The following is a 20,681-nucleotide window of genomic DNA, read 5'->3' on the forward strand; positions in this document are numbered from 1 at the left end:
GCTGTGTGAAAGGGGGTCACCAATACAAAAGTCTGAGAACCACTGATTTAGCCCCTGCTGTGGGACCAGCAGCAGCAAACACAGCACTTTGGAATGCGCCACAGCGCTGAGATCAGAGCCTGATTCCTCCACGACAGACACTGAGATGTCGGGGAAAATGCGTCAGTGCTGCTTCAATCACCACCACCACCCGGGGCGTTTTCTTTCTTCCACTAGCGCCCTGTTGTTGTATCCTGGGCGTTAAATTCGCTAGAAGCAAAGGGGGAAGTAGCTTGTTTATATTAAAAAAATCTTAGCTACCCGTTTCCTTGCATTGGCCAACCGCAGGCTCCAGGTGCGGCCTCAATGTTTGTACGGGATTAAGTAGCCCGTGACCAGTCTGCCCACGCCAGCAAATATTTGTTTAAACAAACAGCATTTCGGCCGGGCTGCCGGATTCCTCCGCTATGAAAACAAAGCGGGCCGAGGTGGGGGTGCTGGTGTCTAGCGCTTGTCCCCGTGGCTCCTCGGCCCTAGCGCCGGGACGGGAGAAGCGGCGCCGGGCCGCCCAGGAACAGAGCCGGGAGGTGTCTGCCCGGGGACCGGCGGGGGCTGCTGGCGGGGGCACGGGCTGGAGCCCGGGACGGGGCGGGCGCCGATCGCTGGGCTGAACCCGCAGCCTGCAGGCCCCGCCCCTCCTATATTAGCCCCGCCCCCGAGGTCCCCAGTCAGATGCTGCGGGTGCATCGCTGACGCTGCATCATCCAGGGTCCGCTCCTCCGCCGCCGCCTTCGCTCCGCGACGCCTCCCGCCGGCCCCGCCATGGTCTCGGCTCCGCGCTGCCCGCCCGGCGCCCGGGGGCTCCTGGCACTGCTGCTGCTGCTGCCCCTGGCCGGGGCTCGCGGTGAGTGGGGGACCCCGCGGGGGGGGGGCTCTGCCGGGCACAGAATCCTCTCAATCCCCCCCCCCACCATCGGGGCCGCAGCGGCTCCCCCTGGCCCTCCCCGTCCTATTGCTCAAGCGGGGCCGCCACTGCAGCATCCCTGGGGCTGGGCTCGCCCACACGGGGGCTGGTCCCGCCCCGGTCCCCATCCAGCCCTCAGCCCGGGCTGCGCCGGACTCGGCCCGCGTGGGGTAGGAGCGGGCGAGCGGGGCCCGAGCTGCTCGGCAGCGACACGTCCCCCCGGCCCCCGAGTAGCCCCCTGCGCCTCCGCTGGGCGTTTGTGAGTCTTCTCCTCGGCTGAGTTTCGCTGAGCGGCCTAGGGCAGTGAACGGTTCCTATCCTGCTGGGACCCCACTGAAATACTCCTGTCGCCCAGGGCTCTGCAAAGTCTCCTTTAGTTACATGTCTTGCAAACTCAACATGGTCAGTAGACCCTGAGTTTTGTGTAGGCGGCTATCTTTGTTGCTTTTCCATTTCAATTGATGTGCAAGCCATCTTGGCACAGTTAGGAATCTCTCTTCTATTGGCAACTCCCATCTTTTCATATGTTGTGTATTTATACCTCTCTACTGTATTTTCCACTCCATGTATCTGATGACGTTGGTTTTAGCCCGCAAAAGCTTATGCCCAAATAAAGTTGTTAGTCTCTAAGGTGCCACAAGGAGTCCTAGTAGTTTTTGCTGATAGAAACTAACACGGCTACCGCTCTAAAACCTGTTACAATAAAGTAGAAAACTTTACTGTACAAATGTCTACCTGTCTTTGAAAAATTGTAGTTGCTCTGTCCCTGATAATGAAATGTACTGAATTCACTGTACTAAAAATAAACCAAGTACTGAATAATGTGTGTTACAAACTTGGTCAAAATACTAATTCATAACAAAACTTAGAGAATACTTCTTTTGGCTTCATTGTTAAGAGTACAATAAAATTTTCACAAGCTTCCTCATCTCAAGACTATATATGCTATATTCCATGCAGCAGTCCCTAGTAAATGCAGTACTACAGTAACTAGTAAGGATATATACAGTTGGATGCTGATGAACCTTAACTCTGCCTTCTTGTGCATACATTTTAAATTATGATTTAATTTTCAGTTTTGAATACTGATAAGACATTCCTTAGACTAGGGGTAGGGAAACTAAGGCATGCGTGCCGAAGGCAGCACTTGAGCTGATTTTCAGTGGCACTCACACTGTCCAGGTCCTGGCCAGCGGTCCGGGGAGCCTCTGCATTTTAATTTAATTTTAAATGAAGCTTCTTAAACATTTTAAAAACCTTATTTACTTCACATACAACAATAGTTTAGTTATATATTATAGACTTACAGAAAGAGATCTTCTAAAAACATTAAAATGTGTTACTGGCACGAGAAACCTTAAATTACAGTGAATAAATGAAGACTCGGCACACCATTTCTGAAAGATTTCTGACCCTTGCCTTAGACTCACCTGCTCTCTTGAGAAAATACTTTATATATAGGCCCTGATTCAGCAAAGCATTCTTAAGTCCCAGTGACTTCAGCAGTACTTGTTTTGCTGAATTGATCGGGCCTTAGTAAATAGGTAACAATTTTTAGTGCCTTGTCTGCTTTAAGAGATTTTTCCTAGTACAGTCATAAAAAGAGCTAACTTTATCTTTACATGGACACAGTGTATCTATATTGAACTCCATATAGATATGGTGAATGTTTGATACAGTTCATTCTTTGTGGAAATGTCTACTGTGGGAGAATGCCCCTACAAGAGTTACTTGTGATGCTAAGAAAAGCTCTTCCACTGAGCTTGACTGAGGAGCATGCAGTTTTTAGGTGTCTAAATTCAGGATTCGTGTATCAAGAAAACTAGAACATAAGAACGGCCGTACCGGATCAGACCAAAGGTCCATCTAGCCCAGTATCTGTCTACCGACAGTTGCCAATGCCAGGTGCCCCAGAGGGAGTGAACCTAACAGGCAATGATCAAGTGATCTCTCTCCTGCCATCCATCTCCATCCTCTGACGAACAGAGGCTAGTGACACCATTCTTTACCCATCCTGGCTAATAGCCATTTATGGACTTAGCCACCATGAATTTATCCATGGGGGGGAGGGATAGCTCAGTGGTTTGAGCATTGGCCAGCTAAACCCAGGGTTGTGAGTTCAATCCTTGAGGAGGCCACTTAGGGATCTGGGGCAAAAATCAGTACTTGGTCCTGCTAGTGAAGGCAGGGGGCTGGACTCAATGACCTTCCAGTTCTAGGAGATTGGTATATCTCCAATTATTACCTTTTTAGTTCCCTTTTAAACATTGTTATAGTCCTAGCCTTCACAACCTCCTCAGGTTAGGAGTTCCACAAGTTGACTGTGCACTGTGTGAAGAACTTCCTTTCATTTGTTTTAAACCTGCTGCCTATTAATTTCATTTGGTGACTCCTAGTTCTTGTATTATGGGAATAAGTAAATAACTTTTCCTTATCCACTTTCTCAACATCACTCATGATGTTATATACCTCTATCGTATCCCCCCCTTAGTCTCCTCTTTTCCAAGCTGAAGAGTCCTAGCCTCTTTAATCTTTCCTCGTATGGGACCCTCTCCAAACCCCTAATCATTTTAGTTGCCCTTTTCTGAATCTTTTCTAGTGCTAGAATATCTTTTTTTGAGGTGAGGAGACCACATCTGTACACATTATTCAAGATGTGGGCGTACTATGGATTTATATAAGGGCAATAATATATTCTCAGTCTTATTCTCTATCCCCTTTTTAATGATTCCTAACATCCTGTTTGCTTTTTTGACCGCCTCTGCACACTGCGTGGACATCTTCAGAGAACTATCCACGATGACTCCAAGATCTTTTTCCTGACTCGTTGTAATCAAATTAGCCCCCATCATATTGTATGTATAGTTGGGGTTATTTTTTCCAATGTGCATTACTTTACATTTATCCACATTAAATGTCATTTGCCATTTTGTTGCCCAATCACTTAGTTTTGTGAGATCTTTTTGAAGTTCTTCACAATTTGCTTTGGTCTTAACTATCTCGAGCAGTTTAGTATCATCTGCAAACTTTGCCACCTCACTGTTTACCCCTTTCTCCAGATCATTTATGAATAAGTTGAATAGGATTGGTCCTAGGACTGACCCTTGGGGAACACCACTAGTTACCCCTCTCTATTCTGAGAATTTACCATTAATTCCTACCCTTTGTTCCCTGTCTTTTAACCAGTTCTCAATCCATAAAAGGACCTTCCCTTTTATCCCATGACAACTTAATTTATGTAAGAGTCTTTGGTGAGGGGCCTTGTCAAAGGCTTTCTGGAAATCTAAGTACACTATGTCCACTGGATTCCCCTTGTCCACATGTTTGTTGACCCCTTTCGAAGAACTCTAATAGATTAGTAAGACACGATTTCCCTTTACAGAAGCCATGTTGACTTTTGCCCAGCAATTTATGTTCTTCTATGTGTCTGACAATTTTATTCTTTACTATTGTTTCAACTGATTTGCCTGGTACCGACGTTAGACTTACCGGTCTGTAATTGCCGGGATCACCTCTAGAGCCCTTTTTAAATATTGGCGTTACATTAGCTATCTTCCAGTCATTGGGTTCCGAAGCCAATTTAAAGGACAGGTTACAAACCTTAGTTAATAATTCCGCAGTTTCACATTTGAGTTCTTTCAGAACTCTTGGGTGAATGCCATCTGGTCCCGGTGACTTGTTAATGTTGAGTTTATCAATTAATTCCAAAACTTCCTCTAGTGACACTTCAATCTGTGACAGTTCCTCAGATTTGTCACCTACAAAAGCCAGCTCAGGTTTGGGAATCTCCTTAAAATCCTCAGCCGTGAAAACTGAAGCAAAGAATCCATTTAGTTTCTCCGTAATGACTGTATCATGTTGAAGCGCTCCTTTTGTATTTCGATCGTCAAGGGGCCCCACTGGTTGTTTAGCAGGCTTCCTGCTTCTGATGTACTTAAAAAACATTTTATTATTACCTTTGGAGTTTTTGGCTAGCCGTTCTTCGAACTCCTCTTTTGCTTTTCTTATTACACTCTTGCACTTAAGTTGGCAGTGTTTGTGCTCCTTTCTATTTGCCTCACTAGGATTTGACTTCCACTTTTTAAAGGAAGTCTTTTGATCTCTCACTGCTTTTTTTACATGGTTGTTAAGCCACAGTGGCTCTTTTAGTTCTTTTACTGTGTTTCTTAATTTGGGGTATACATTGAAGTTGGGCCTCTATTATGGTGTCTTTAAAAAGCGCCCATGCAACTTGCAGGGATTTCACTTTAGTTACTGTATCTTTTAACTTTTGTTTAACTAACCCCCTCATTTTTGCGTAGTTCTCCTTTTGAAATTAAATGCCACAGTGTTGGGCAGTTGAGGTGTTCTTCCCACCACAGGGATGTTGAATGCTATTGTATTATGGTCACTATTTCCAAGCGGTCCTGCTATAGTTACCTCTTGGACCATCTCCTGCGCTCCACTCAGGATTAAATCTAGAGTTGCCTCTCCCCTTGTGGGTTCCCGTACCATCTGCTCCATGAAGCAGTCATTTAAAGTATTGAGAAATTTTATCTCTGCATTTCGTCCTGAAGTGAAATGTTCCCAGTCAATATGGGGATAATTGAAATCCCCCACTATTTTTGGGTTCTTAATTTTGATAGCCTCTCTAATTTCCCTTAGCATTTCATCATCACTATTTCTGTCCTGGTCAGGTGGTCCATAATAGATCCCTAATGTTATATTTTTATTAAAGCATGAAATTTCTATCCATAGAGATTCTATGGAAAATGTGGATTCGCTTAAGATTTTTACTTCATTTGAATCTACATTTTCTTTCACATATAGTGCCACTCCTCTCCCTGCATGACCTGTTCTGTCCTTCCAATTTATTTTGTACCCGGAATGATTGTGTCCCATTGATTGCTCTCAGTCCACCAGGTTTCTGTGATGCCTATTATATCAATATCCTCCTTTATCACAAGGCACTCTAGTTCACCCATCTTATTGTTTAGACTTCTAGCATTTGTGTACAAGCACTTTAAAAACTTGTCCCTGTTTATCTGTCTGCCCTTTTCTGATGTACCAGATTCTTTTTTGTGACTGTTTATCATCTGATCCGGCCCTTACATTATCCTCTTCCATCCTCTGCTCCTGACTAAACCTGGAGATTCTCTATCATCAGACTCTCCCCAAAGAGAAGTCTGTGTCCGATCCACATGCTCCTCTGCAGCAGTCGGCTTTCCCCCAACTAATAAATTATTTACAGAATGCATAATGAGCCTGTGGAACATACTGCCACAAAATGGAAGCAAAGAACATGGTAGGATTCAAAAAAGGATGAGACACTTAGAACCTGGTCCGGCAAACACAGATGTGTTTAATGTTGCTCATGTGAATAGCCTGCTGCTTCATAGAGTTTAATGTTAGACGGGATTATTACATCACAGGCTATTTACATTTCACCAAGTTAACCCTTTACTGAGCCCAAAAACTTGTATTTGACTAAAGCATATCTTCTAGAAGGACATCCAGTCTTGATTTGTAGATTTGCAGAGACTGAGAATCTGCCATTTCCTCCTCTGGTAATTTGTTCCAATGGTTAGTCACATTCACTATTAAACACTTTTGCCTTATTTCCATTTTGAGTTTGTCTGGCTTGACTTTCCAGCTCTTAGTTCTTGATCTGCTTTTCTCTGCTAGATTAAAGAGCCTGGTATCTTCTCCTCAACAAGGTCCTTAGATGCTGTAATCACGTTGCCTCAATCTCTCTTGACAAGCTAAACAAACTGAGCTCTTTAAGTCTCTCACTGGAAGGCATTTTCTCAGGACCATGAATACTTTTTTTGTGGCTCTCTTCTGCACCATCTCTAATTTTTCAACACCATTTTGAAAATGTGGACACCACAACTGGGTACTCGTATGGGTCTCAGCAGTGCCGTATACAGCATTGCTATCACCTCCTACTCCTGCTCCCCTGTTAATACATCAAGGCTCTCATTAGCCCTTTGCCATAGGATTGCACTGGGAGCTCATGTTCAGTTGATTGTCTGCTGTGACCTCAATCCTTTTCAGACTTGCTGCTTCCCAGGTTATAGTTTCCCTGTTCTCTTGGAAGGGCCTGCATTTCTTGTGCCTAGATGTATAATTTTGCATTATACAGTACTGGAATGCATTTTGTTTGAACGGCCCCATGGGATCCAGATTGCTTTGTAGGACTGCCCTGTCATCATTTATCACTTCCTCAATCTGTGTGTCATCTGCAAATTTTATCACAAGTGATTTTTGTGTACTTCCAGACAACGGATTAAAATGTTGACTAGCATCAGGTTTAGTACCAATCCCTGCAGAATCCTACTAGAAACATGCTTGTTTGATGATGATTCCCATTGATGACTGCTCTTTGAGATGTCAGCTGTTGTATCCAGTGGTGGGGTAGCCATGTCAGTCCCAGAATATTAGAGAGGTAAAGTGCATGAGATAATACTGTTTATTGGACCAACTTCTGTTGGTGTGAGAGACAAGCTTTCGAGCATACACACTGCTCTTCTTGGTCTGGGAAATGTATTCCAAACCTGAAGAATAGCGCTGTAAGATTGAAAGTTTCTCGCCAACAGAAGTTGGTTCAATAAAAGATATTACCTCACCCTCTTAGCCAATTCTTAGTCCATTTAACTTGTGCGCTATTGATACTGAAGTGTTAATTTTTTAATTAGAATGTTGTGTGGTACTAAGTCAAACAGCTTACAAAAGTCTAGGTATATTACATCAGTTACATTTATCAAACAAATTTGTAACTTCTAAGAACAAGGTCAGGTTTATCAAACAAACCTGATTGTTCATAAAACCATATTGATTGGTATTATATTTCTGTTCTTAATTCTTTATGAATTGGGAAAATTTTGCCATGCATTGCACAAGAGGTCAGAATAGATTTGACCTTGGAATTGACAAATACCTTTAAATGATTATGCCTGTGAGTGAGACTATGTTAATTAGTGTATAAGCAGCAAAGAATCCTGTGGCACCTTATAGACTAACAGAAGGTTAGGTGCCACAGGATTCTTTGCTGCTTCTACAGAACCAGACTAACACGGCTACCCCTCTGATAATTAGTGTATAGTTTACCTAGGTCCTTCTGCTTGCTCTTTTTGAATACTGGCTCAAGATCAGGCCTCTTCCATTCTTCTTGAATTTCCTGGTATTCTAAGATTTATTAGGAGTTAATCAGTGGGCTAGAGATCTTCTTGGCCAACTGTTTAGGATGCTTGGGTGCAAGTTATCCCAAGATTTTGATTTAACAATGTTTATCCCTAGCAGATATAGTTTAACTTCCTCCTTAATTATTAATAGACATGAAAGTACTTCATCATAGTCTTGTGATGAGACTACGTTGTCATTCTTCTTTCCAAAAGGGAAATGTTTATTGTACACTGCTGCCTTTCCTGCATCATAATTGTTTTACCATCTCCATTTAGAAACAGATTTGTACCATAACTAGGTGTGGTATACTCAGTGTATCATCCAGACTAATGAGAATATGTCACCCCTTCCCTCTAATCTGGGGTGCACTTTACAATGGTTTGCTGCTGTAGCCTCCAGTGTGCAAGTCACTCCCAGCTATGTCTCAGCCAGCCATACCTTGGCTCTCACCAGCCTTGGTTGTACTGCAGGGTAACCCCAACAAACTCCTAGTATTCACTGCATTTTTTTCCCCTCCAGAAGAGTGTCTTGTATGGTCCAGGAGAGGGCTGGGCAATACAATGCATATAAGGTTTGTATTTCTACAATAGAAGTAATATTCTCACATCTTGTTACCCAGATAGTTTCACAGACACTTTAATTTAAACATACTGGATTAGATCAAACAAGTTTTTTAATTACAAAGAGATTTTTAAGTGAATGCAAGTAATAAGTCCAAAATGGTTACAACAGAAGTCAAGATAAAACATAACTGGTGCCCAAGTCAATGAACTATGTTAAACTCAAAATAAAGACTGTCTTACCATGTGCTCTCAGCAGTCTTAGTGACCCAACTTCTTAGGTGAGGACCCCTGCTCCAGCTTAGTGGCTGCTTCCTTTGTCTCATCTAGTGAGGTGATTTGATGGGCGGAGTGAGAGGGAGGAGAGGTGCCTGGGAGTGTTTGTCCCTCTTTTTCAGTCTTGCCCCCTGGAAAACATTCCCAGCTGACAAAAAGTCTATAGGGAAAGTCCTTCCCTGCTACTTTTCTTCACTTTTTGGAGTTTTTTTTCTTCCTGCTTGATGACTGCTTAAATGCAAATTAAGCAGTGCACACATTCCTTTGAGACAGAGCTGTTTGCCAACTTGTGCTGTGGTTTGCAAAATGTTAACATCATACAAGGAAATTTTATAGTTTCACATATGGCGTTGTCATACATTTTATCAGGACAATATTGACCAGTAAACTATAAATTTTCAGACACCTTACAAGGCATACTTGGTACGGAGATTATTACAGCAGTCTCTAGGATGTGGACACGGGTACACCCTCTTACAGTAGGATTTCTTTTGTTCCTAATGAACATCAAAACCACCTTCTTATTGTCTGTAACCATGCCAGTTGTGACTCTTTCACTGATGTCTTTAGTTCCTCATATCAGTTTTTATCTTTAATAATTTATGCCATTTTTTCCCTGTATTGTTGCTTTTTATTTGTAACTGCTGCCAGTTGAAGTCAATGGATCTGCCTGCATGAATATGGTTATGCATATGAGTTTTCAGGATCTTGACCTTAACATGTACAATATGAATATTTGCACTTATACTAAATCTCAAGGGGATCTTAAATCTCTTGATTCAGGATATACGGCAACCACTGTCCATGTAGGATTAGGAAGCGTCATCCCGCTTCCACTTCTCCTCACTTTCCATGGGCATATTACAAAATTATCCATAATATGAGTTGTAAGATTTCGTTGGTAGCCTGTGGTGCTGCCTGCTGTCATCTGGGACAGATACTGGACTCCGAGACCATTGGCTTTATCTCCTATGGAATTTGCTATGTTAGCAGGTGCCAGTTAGCATATCCGCTTTTTCCCATTAAGGTTATATGAGGTAACGCTAATATTAGTCGTCTTCTCTTTTAGGAAGACAATGTAAACCATTGGAACTAGAAAATGGCAGGGTTCATTTGACGGCTCTCGAGGTTGGTACAACAGCAACCTTCTCCTGTAATGACGGGTGAGTGGCAAGTTGCTTCTTTTGACTAATTAACAGAACCTAGACTGGTGTAAAAGTGCTGGCGAAGTCTGGCTAAATGAAAGTGGAAAGGCTGCTTAACTTCAAGAACACAAGTGGTGTACTATAAATCTGTAGATTTTTATAAAACCTGTAATTTTTTTCAAAGGAGCTGAAGGAAGATAACCACCCAGCTACAGTTGTCATTCAATGGGAGATGGGCACCAGACTTGCTCAGGTGCTTTTGAAGATCCCAGCCTAGTGCCCTCATCCAGCATGGGTTGGATCATGGGTCATGAGACTGAGAGTCCCACCTCAGGGGTCATGTGGCACTTGCTGACCCCTGCCATCGTTCCCTTTTTACAGGGGTTTCTGTCTGGGTGCTGGGAGCTAATGGCAGAATATTGTCCATAAAATGCCGCACCAGGTAGGAGCAGACCTCTTCCTGCTCCACAATAGCAAATATTTGTTTGTCCCTTCTTTATAGATGTCAGTATTACCCAGGATAGCCTAGAGTGCAGTTGTTGCTTTTGTCCCTATGGGTTAATGTGCCAAGCCCTGGGGAATCAAAAATAGCTTGTGGCTTCATTGCACTGAGCAGGTGTGTTTTGGATTTTTGAGGTCTCGAAGTTTAAGGCCAGAAGGGACCACCAGGTCCTCCAGTCTGACCTCTTGTATATCACAGGCCACCATCGCTCCCCAGGGACCTACATACTAAACTCAACCAAAATCAGTCTAAAATACTACAGCCCACAGGAACTTAGACCATTATGTGCCATGGGCAGAGAATAGGAGGCCTTAGATGTACAAATTCCTTGTGCCCCTGTCATGGCAGGGAGATGTTGAAGTGAGATATGAGATAATCCTGAGGCGTGACCTGCACTCAGATGCTACAGAGGAAGGCAAAAAAAAAAAAAAAATCACTGCCACTGACCTGGGGGAAATTACTTAGCAACCCCACATACTAGAGCCTAAGCATGTGAGCAAGAACCAGCAAGCCAAGCACTGAGGTGAGAGTCCTTGATGCCAGATTCCTGGTCTTCCCCATCCAGTGTCCCGTTGTCAGCCATGGCCATCCCTGGCTCAGAATACATTGGGTCGGTGAGTCCCTTCCTGACTGGTGCAGGGGACTGGCTGAAATCCTGAAGCGTGAGCCAATAGGAACATAACACACACACAGCCCAGGGTTGCTGAGCCCTGCCATCACAAGCAACCCCATCATATAATTGCACTCATAAACTTGCCTGGCTCTCTCTCAAACTACGTTAGTTGCCCTAATGTCTACTGTTGGGTGACTGTTCCTCACAGGAAGATGGCAGAAAGAAACCATGTGTGTATATATACTGATATAGATGTGTAGTGTAGACCTGGCCTTAGTGTTCCTTGGTTCTATGGTGTTAGATGTGTCCCTTTTCCAGTGGCTTGTCTCCACCTACTGGCAGAAAGAAACCATGTTCCATCTTTCTGGACTGTAACCTGGTTCTTTGCTTACATGAGTAACAAACTTGAACCTTTTTTCTTTCTTTAGGTACAGATTAATTGGATCGAATTCCACCCAGTGTGTGGTTGTGAGAAATGAAGCTGATTGGGATAAGCGTGTTCCACTTTGCGAAGGTAAACTAATTTAATGGTTTTAAGAACAGTTCATGTCTGGAGATGATGCAGCATAGCTGGTGCTTGAGAAGAGACTCTGTTTTTACTTTGGCATTTAATCCAAATGACAAGATTTGCTGCAGGGAGGAATTAAATTATTCTGTGGGTCACCATGGTGTTTGGATGACCCCTACAGAATCAATTTTTTTTAAAAGTCCCTTTTAGATTGTTCACCTGGCACTGTTTAATATGCATAATCCAACAGGCCTCATGGCTCCTCTTCGCTGTTGTATCTGTGAAATCCTGCTGATCATGTAGGTCATGTCTCCACTTGCAAGTTACAGCGCATTAAATCAGTCCCAGGCACCCTAACTCCTGAAGTATTCACACTGGCAAGGCATTTAGAGCACCTGGACTCCGCAGCTGGAGCACCCCTGGTAATCCACCTCCACGAGAAGCATAGAGCTTGCCGCACCCTGGCTGAAACACCAGGGTGTCAGTGTGGAGAACATGTTGCATTACTGTGCTGTGATTGGCCTCCGGAAACATCCCATAATCCCTTGAAGTCAAGTGGCCTCGTCATTGTTTTGAACTCGGCAGCAGGCATGCACATATCCCCTTTCAAAGCTCCATTTCTGACAGCCGGCCTGCTTATCTGCCCCGGGACACACAGCAAAACATTACTGTGGAATGTGTGTGCGTGAGAGGCAGGGGGTGGGGGCTGATTTCGAGGTTTCCCTCTTTTCCCCCTGCTGCTGTCGTCTGAACTTACAAGACAGAATGCTGACACAGTCTGTCCCCCAAAACAGTCTCTCCTTCCACATACACACAGCATACTCTGTCACACTACACACACACATATATATATTTGAAAAGTACGCTGCAGCCACTTGCACACTGGGATAGCTACCACAATGCACTGCTCTCTGTGGCGTTGCAAGAGCTGCTAATTTGGCCACGCCACTGCCCTTGCAGCTGATGGTGTGCACGCACGGCAGCGCTTTCCCTGCTGCTGTCTCTGGGGGAGGTTTAACTCCTGGCGCTCTACATCTGCAAGTGTAGCCAAGCCCTAAGTAAAAGGCATGATAATGACTTCAAGAAGTTTTGACCCTTCCCAAATCTGACTATCCACTTAAAATCTGGGGCTCTTTTGGAGTGAATCACAATTTGCCTCTGACTGACTTCGATCTCTTGGATGCTTTTGGGGCTTAGTCTGTCAATCATGCTGCAGATGTCCAGTCTAGAAACAGCTGCTCCTACAAGAAATATCCTAGCTTAGTTTTCTGCTGGTGGAACAACACTACATCTAGAGATGGTGGGGAAGAGATTCTGGCTCCCTGAGGCTAATGTTGGGAAGGGGCACGCTCTGGTAAGTTCATCTTCCAGAGCTGGTGTTTTATGGAGCAGCCTCCCTGAGCAATGGACGTACTGGGTTGGGTCAAGCCTAAAAGCAGAAAAACCTTCAGAATCTGAAAGGGGTCTTGCTTCAAATGTTAAAATGCAATGTTAAGTCCCCTTCCAAATGGCTAAATAGCTTTCTGGGGGGATCTGCGACAACTTCCTTAGTAAAACTTTCTTCAGTTCACCTTCAATGTAAACTTTAATTTTCATGTTGACGTTCTTTGCTTCAGCAATACCTTGTCATCCACCTTCTGGCATCACCCATGGATCCCATACCGGTCAGAGTGGACAAGAGTTTTTCTATGGCTCAGCAGTAACTTACAAATGTGACAAGGGCTTCTCTCTTATTGGAGAGGCCTCCATTCATTGTACAACAAAAGATAATGTCAATGGAGAGTGGAGTGGGCCTGCCCCTAAATGCAAAGGTTAGTAGCATCTAGTTTTTAATCCCCCTCTTATTTTACTATCTCCTCCCAGGAAAAACTATATTTTGATTGCCAAATAAACCCATAAACCTGAGGAAATTCAGTTAGTGCTTAGTCCCCCTAAATACGTATCATGAAAACTAGTTTGTTGGAAAAGTAAAGAATGACAGACACTTCATAAATCATGCCTGGAAACCATTTTGCCTCTAATACAGCCTATATTTTTTGTCTCCCTTCAGTGTTCGAAGATTGCAGTTAATTCTCATATTACAAACAGTTGATTTTTAGGTGGAGAGAAACTCTTAAACTAAGGTTTTGCTTTTATGCCAGTACCCTACTACTCAGTGCTAAAGGGGAGGGAGAGAGAGAGGCTTACAAGCAGGATTGTTTGGGAACCCTATTTTTCAGAACTCTGGGAGGGCTCCTTGGCAGTGAAGGCTCAGGCTTCTGTGAGTTCATTTCACAGCCAAAAAGTTATAAGGAGGGGGAAATAAAGGTCATTGTACAATCCTCATTTTGGTGACGGCAGTGCTCACGCATACTATTGCATTTAGGTAACAATGCGTTTATGTACTTAGTATTCAAGCAGCTGCAACAACTTGGTTTTATTCTTGCTGAGTTACCCAGGCTAACAGCTGGGATGGAGGCTTTTTCAGAGGCATTAGGCAGGTTGGTCACCTGGCTACTTAATATTAACTCCCCCAAAAGCAGGGAAGTTCAGTTCCAGAATGTCATTGTATGTACATTTCTTCTAGCTTGACCCAAATTCCTGATAGCTCCATAAGATGATGATGAACTCATGCAGTTTACTGGGGAGGGCTGATACCCATACATTTGGGTGCTGTGCTGAATATGGACTAACATATTTTTAAAGGGAAAGATCCAAAGTTGTATAACTGTATTTTAAAATATATCTTACCTGCTGTAGTAAGTATCAAGGCTTTTTCTTCTTTCCCCTACTCCCTTCTCCTCCTCTTCTCTTCCTCCCCCCCACACACACAAAAAAATGTTTTGCATAGGAAGCATTTTTTTTTTATGCTGGTACTTTTCATTTTCAGTGGTCAAGTGTCCAGAGCCAGAAGTCAAAAATGGAAAAAAGCGATCTGGGTTTGGACCTGACTATTCATATGGAAACACCGTAATATTTGAATGTGATTCTGGTTACACTCTGACTGGTAGCAGTTCAGTTGAATGTGAAGCTAACAATGCATGGGTTCCATCTCTGCCGACTTGTCTACGTAAGTATAAGCAGTTGTGTTGAACATTTTATATGCTAATATTTAGGAAGCTTATTGCTTTAGAGTAGCCATGTTAGAATGATGTAAAGTTTGTGTCTGTGTCCCCTTTTTGTCATAGGCATAACACACACACACACACAAATTAACGCTAATGTTAAAAAAATAAATAAATAAAAATAAAATTATAAAATGCATAGTTTGGGGAAAGTGTCTGTATATAGAATCATAGAACTGGAAGGGACCTCGAGAGGTCATCTCGACTAGTCCCCTGCACTCACAGCAGGATTAAGTATTATTTAGACCATCTCTGACAGGTGTTTGTCCAACCTGCTCTTCAAAATCCCCCATGATGGAGATTTCACAACCTCCCTAGGCAATTTATTCTTGTGCTTAACCACTCTGATAGGAAGTTTTTCCTAATGTCCAACCTAAACAGCCCTCGCTGCAATTTAAGCCCATTGCTTCTTGTCCTATCCTCAGAGGTTAAGAACAACAATTTTTCTCCCTCCTCCTTGTAACAATCTTTTATGTACTTGAAAACTGTTACGTCCCCTCTGTCTTCTCTTCTCCAGACTAAACACACCCCCATTTTATCAATCTTCCCTCATAGGTCATGTTTTCTAGAGCTTCAGTCATTTTTATTTCTCTTCTCTGGACTTTCTCCAGTTTTTCCACATATTTCCTGAAATGTGGTGCCCAGAACTGGACACAATACTCCAGTTGAGGCCTAATCAGCACAGAGTAGAGCAGAAGAATTATTTCTTGTGTCTTGCTTACAATGCTCCTATACATCTGGGTGATCATCTGGGTATACTGCTTAGATTATCCACAAATATAAAGTTAGTTTTTAAAAGTCATATGATACATCGAGCACATAATCATCAATAACCCAAATTTAGGTGAATAGCTTTAATACAGTTTAGATATTAGAATCCATATACTCAGGTACATCAGTGTGCTAGGGGAGGTAGTGCTTGATCCTTCGATGGAAAAGAAAAGCGCAGTCTTGAGACTGGGTCTTTTAGTTTGCAACAAAACATGCTAACATTGTAAAATCACTCTAGCTGTCTTGTCGCCTTTGAGGTCTTTCCATGCATGGCATGGCTTTGTTCAGCACATTCAGATAAGTGGGTTGCTCCTGTATCCTCTTGTAAGTCTCCTTTTTATGCAGAACTTACTCTGAACACAACCCCGAATGTCCCTAAAGAGCCCAGGTAAACCTGATGACCTATAAAGGAAGCGAAATAACCACTGTGCTCAGATACCTAGAATCCTCATGGTGGATAGCAGAGGCTTTGGTTTACACATTGAACTGGAGCATTCAATTATTGCACTTCACTTCATAATACACCTCTACCTCGATATAACGCTGTCCTCAGGAGCCAAAAAATCTTACCGCGTTATAGGTGAAACCACGTTATATCGAACTTGCTTTGATCCACTGGCGTGCGCAGCCCCACCCCTACGGAGCACTGCTTTACTGCTTATATCCGGATTCGTGTTATACCGGGTTGTGTTATATCGGGGCAGAGGTGTATGTAGTGCTTCATAAAGTACGGTAGTGGTCACCCAAATGCCCCTTATGCTCAGGTGTGAATTATAAGCCTGAGGCTGGGATTACATTTTTGTACCCCTGTAGTAGTCTTGTCTCCCACCCAGAACTATCTCTTCCTTCATTACTTTTTCCCCCGCACTGCTCTGTGTGTGTGGTAATGCCCACCTGCTGATGTCCACTCACTCAATATATCTATATAAAATGCCAGGTGTATGAAACTGTCAATCTGAATTCTGCACAATAATGGCACAAGCAACTACAGGCTTAACTGATAGTCAAGTGTCAAACTGCACTCCAATGAGATGTCTACTCAGTTCACTTTTTGTTCTGTAAGTAATGGTTAGGCTTGAGTTGACTGATCCTCTGGTAATCACAGCAGGAGTATCAAAATAAAAATACCACTTTTCTCTTGTTTCTGCCTCTCTACTCCCAAATAAGTACAGGTTGGCAGATAACTTGATGTCACTGATCCTGTGGTCACATGTTTTATGGTAGCTGATCGAAACACTCCACTTCTAGTGACTTTTGCTGTAGGTAAAAATATGGCTGACCAGTGCAGAATTTGTGTGCAGTGTTTTGTTGTAGCCATGTTGGCCCCAGGATATTAAAGAGACAAGCTGGGTGAGGTAATATATTTTATTGGGCCAACTTCTGTGGGTGAGAGAGACAAGCTTTCAGGGTTCCCCAGGGCTGTTCTTCAGGTCAGTGCAGAATTTGGTAGATGAGATCCAGCAGTATCTGGAGGGGAGGGCTCTTTGGTCTCAGAAGGATGCATAAGAATTCTGCAAATGAGAGCATTCATTCATACATAATAGGGAAAATCCTCTAGAAAGATTTTTCTCTTTCAGTTCTCAGCACTGTCGTCATGCCTGTATTACAATGTACAAGTAATAGAATACTTGGAAAAGCTGCCTTTCTTCTTTCAATATTGGATTATCTGGGGATCAGATCATGGTTTCCAATATGTTTATCAATTCTGTAATTTGCAGGATGTTATTAATTTGAGTCTATTTATTTAATTGTGTGTGGCTTATGGATTCCTATAGTTAACTGGCATTCATATAACTTCATACTTCAGCTCACCTTGCATTTTTTTTTCTTTCTAGGGCGGAACACTGGTACCATTATTGCTATTGGTAAGTAACTTTAAAATTTTAAAAATAATTCAATGCACAGACTTTAAATATCTTACACTATTACTGCTTCTTACTATGTAATGTTCCACTTTCTTAATCTCATACCATTTTTTCCCCACTGCTTCACTATGTGAGGAATCTACTCCAGGCAGCTAGTTTTTCTCTTGTCATATTCTGTTCTGTCCAGTGGTGCCATATAAAAGCTTATGAGGCAGATGCTTGACTTAAAGAATCAAAGAAATATAGGACTGGAAGGGACTTCAAGAGGTCATTAAGTCCAGCTCCTGTGCTGTGGTAGGACCAAGTACACCTAGACCATCCCTGACAGATACTTGTCCAATCTGTTCTTAAAATATTCCCGTGATGGAGATTCCACAGCCTCCTTTGGAAGCTTAATCAGTGCTTAACTTCTGTTACAGTTTTTCCTCATATGTAATCTAAATCACCCTTGCTGCAGATTAAGCCCATTACTTCTTGTCCTGCCTTCCAGTGGACATTGGGAACAATTGATCATTGTTCTCTTTATTCAAATATGTTAATGGCTGTTGTACTCTGACCTGCTCCTCCCTCAGTTTTCTCAAGATTCACTCTACCAAAATAGCTCCTGATGTCTCACTAATTCTTCAGAGTAGTTCACCGCCTTTTCTTTCCTATAGTCGTTCAGTTGCAGCCTGCACTAATATATTCTGAGATTTTACCTGATTTTTATTTAGTTTAGCAGCCTGCATCTTTTCTTACATACCTGGATGCCAGAAGAAAGCAAAGGCATGGCTCTCCAAAACTGCACTCATGTGCAGCTCTGAAGCAATGACACTTCCTAACTAGACATAGAGGCTTTTCTAGCATCACATCTCAACTTTTTACCGCAGCAAAGTGCAGAAGCTTCTAAGTGATTTAAATGGACTGTTTTCTCTAACTCTACCATGCTTCGTGTAATGCTACTTTGCCATTCCAGGAAAATGTATTCTGCATTAAGGAAAAACGCTAAGTGTGCTGCTGAATACCATATTTGTTGTATTTGCTTTTGCTGTAAGACATCTTGTGTTGTGCAGAGATCGGTATTGGATGCTGAAAGTTCAGGATAGAACAGTTTTTTTGATAATTTTTTATATATCTTTACAGCCGAATGTGTGTTGCTAAGCTGAGTAGCCCAACCTTACATAAAGCAAAACTAACACATGCTTAATTGCCTGAACCACCACCACCACCACCCCAAAAAAAACCCAGCCCTGCAGCTGTGGAGACTCAAGCCCCAATCCTGTCATCACTTCCACACCCTTGTCTTACAGGGGTTCTGTGACAACTGTGTAGCCAAGTGATTCAGAAATAGAATTAACGTGTCTGTCTTCAGAGCAGGGTTTGAAGAGTGTGCAGTAAATAAGGCCTGGGGCCACAGCTGTACAACAAGGAGAAAACATAAGAATGGCCATACTGGGTCACACCAATGGTCCATCTAGTCTAATATTCTGTCTTTTGACAGTGGCCACTATGGGTTGATTCAGAGGGAATGAACAGAACAGGGCAGTTATCAAGAGATTGATCCCCCGTTGCCCAGTCTCAGCTGCTGGCAGGTGTGCTGACACCCAGAGCATGGGGTTGCATCCCTAAGCATCTTGGCTAATAGCCATTGATGGAACTATCCTCCATGGACATAACTAATTCTTTTGTGATCCCAGTTAGACTTTTTTGACCTGTCAACAAGTTCCACAGGTTGACTCTGTGTTCGTGCTAAACCTGCTGCCTGTTAATTTCATTGGGTAACGCCTGATTCTTGTGTTATGGGAGGGGAGGTAAATAATACTTTGTTCATACCGTTTATGATTTTTGGAGACCTCTGTCATATCCCCTGTTAGTCTTCTATTTTCTAAGCATCTTTCTAAACAAAATATAAGCTGCTCTTTGAGCGCCCCCAAGGGTCGGTGCTGAGGCCGGTTTTGTTCAATATCTTCATTAACGATCTGGAGGATGGTGTGGACTGCACCCTTAGCAAGTTTGCAGATGACACTAAACTGGGAGGAGTGGTTGATGCGCTGGAGGGTAGGGATAGGATACAGAGGGACCTAGACAAATTAGAGGATTGGGCCAAAAGAAATATGAGGTTCAACAAGGACAAGTGCAGAGTCCTGCACTTAGGACGGAAGAATCCCATGCACTGCTACAGACTAGGGACCGAATGGCTGGGCAGCAGTTCTGCAGAAAAGGACCTAGGGGTTACGGTGGACGAAAAGCTGAATGAGTCAACAGTGTGCCCTTGTTGCCAAGAAGGCTAATGGCATTTTGGGTTGTAAAAGTAGGGGCATTTCCAGCAGATCGAGGGACGTGATCATTCCCCTCTATTCAGCACTGGTGAGGCCTCATTTGGAGTACTGTGTCCAGTTTTGGGCCCCACACTACAAGAAGGATGTGGATAAATTGGAGAGAGTGCAGCAGAGGGCAACAAAAATGATTAGGGGGCTGGAGCACATGACTTATGAGGAGAGGCTGAGGGAACTGGGATTGTTTAGCCTGCAGAAGAGAAGAATGAGGGGGGATTTGATAGCTGCTTTCAACTACCTGAAAGGGGGTTCCAAGGAGGATGGATCTAGACTGTTCTCAGTGGTAGAAGATGACAGAACAAGGAGTAATGGTCTCAAGTTGCGGGGGGCGGGGGTTAGGTTGGACATTAGGAAAAACTTTTTCACTAGTAGGGTGGTGAAGAACTGGAATGGGTTACCTAGGGAGGTGGTGGAATCTCCTTCCTTAGAGGTTTTTAAGGTCAGGCTTGACAAAGCCCTGGCTGGGATGATTTAGTTGGGTTTGGTCCTGCTTTGAGCAGGGGGTTGGACTAGATGACCTCCTGAGGTCCCTTGCAACCTTGAGATTCTATGATTCTATGAGTAATATCTGTCGTATGCGCTGAGTGAGGCAAGGGTCCTGTGCGGAGAAAACAGCAGGTGATCATATAACTAAAGACTGATCACCATGCTTATGGACAAGGGGGCTCTACTCAGGTTGTACAGGCACCCTTAATTCTTGCCTTTTGTAACTGAGTGCTTGACTTTGCAGACTTAATGTTCCTTTAACAAAGGATATTTAATGTAGCACTTTTGTGTGTAATACTAAGAAGAGTTGCCCTTAAATATCCATGTAACCCTCAGCCCATCTCCTCAGCAGCCTGGTGGGTGGAAACATGGCAGAGGTTCATTGCATTTAGTCACTTTTGCACAACTTAGTAAATTGAGCAATTAAAT

General features: G+C 43.2%; 2 protein-coding genes across 4 annotated transcripts in view; both read left to right on the plus strand.

Annotated features, from left to right (window-relative positions):
- The window catches only part of LOC120403911 (complement receptor type 1-like), a 626,098-nt gene that overhangs the window by 418,587 nt on the left and 186,830 nt on the right, over positions 1 to 20,681 (plus strand). The window lies entirely within an intron of this gene.
- Positions 686 to 20,681, plus strand: part of LOC120403917 (complement receptor type 2-like) — a 34,659-nt gene continuing 14,663 nt past the window's right edge. The window contains exons 1-6 of one of the 2 annotated variants that reach the window (XM_039535878.1): positions 708 to 883; positions 10,013 to 10,106; positions 11,632 to 11,717; positions 13,328 to 13,522; positions 14,581 to 14,760; positions 17,422 to 17,451. In XM_039535878.1, coding sequence (XP_039391812.1) covers positions 802 to 883; positions 10,013 to 10,106; positions 11,632 to 11,717; positions 13,328 to 13,522; positions 14,581 to 14,760; positions 17,422 to 17,451 — 667 coding nt within the window. In that variant the 5' untranslated portion in view covers positions 708 to 801. Of the gene's footprint in view, positions 884 to 10,012; positions 10,107 to 11,631; positions 11,718 to 13,327; positions 13,523 to 14,580; positions 14,761 to 17,421; positions 17,452 to 20,681 lie in introns of both variants that reach the window. The other variant, XM_039535876.1, reaches the window with a different exon arrangement.

This window comes from Mauremys reevesii, linkage group 4 (genome assembly GCF_016161935.1).
Source record: "Mauremys reevesii isolate NIE-2019 linkage group 4, ASM1616193v1, whole genome shotgun sequence".
NCBI lineage: Eukaryota > Metazoa > Chordata > Testudines > Geoemydidae > Mauremys > Mauremys reevesii.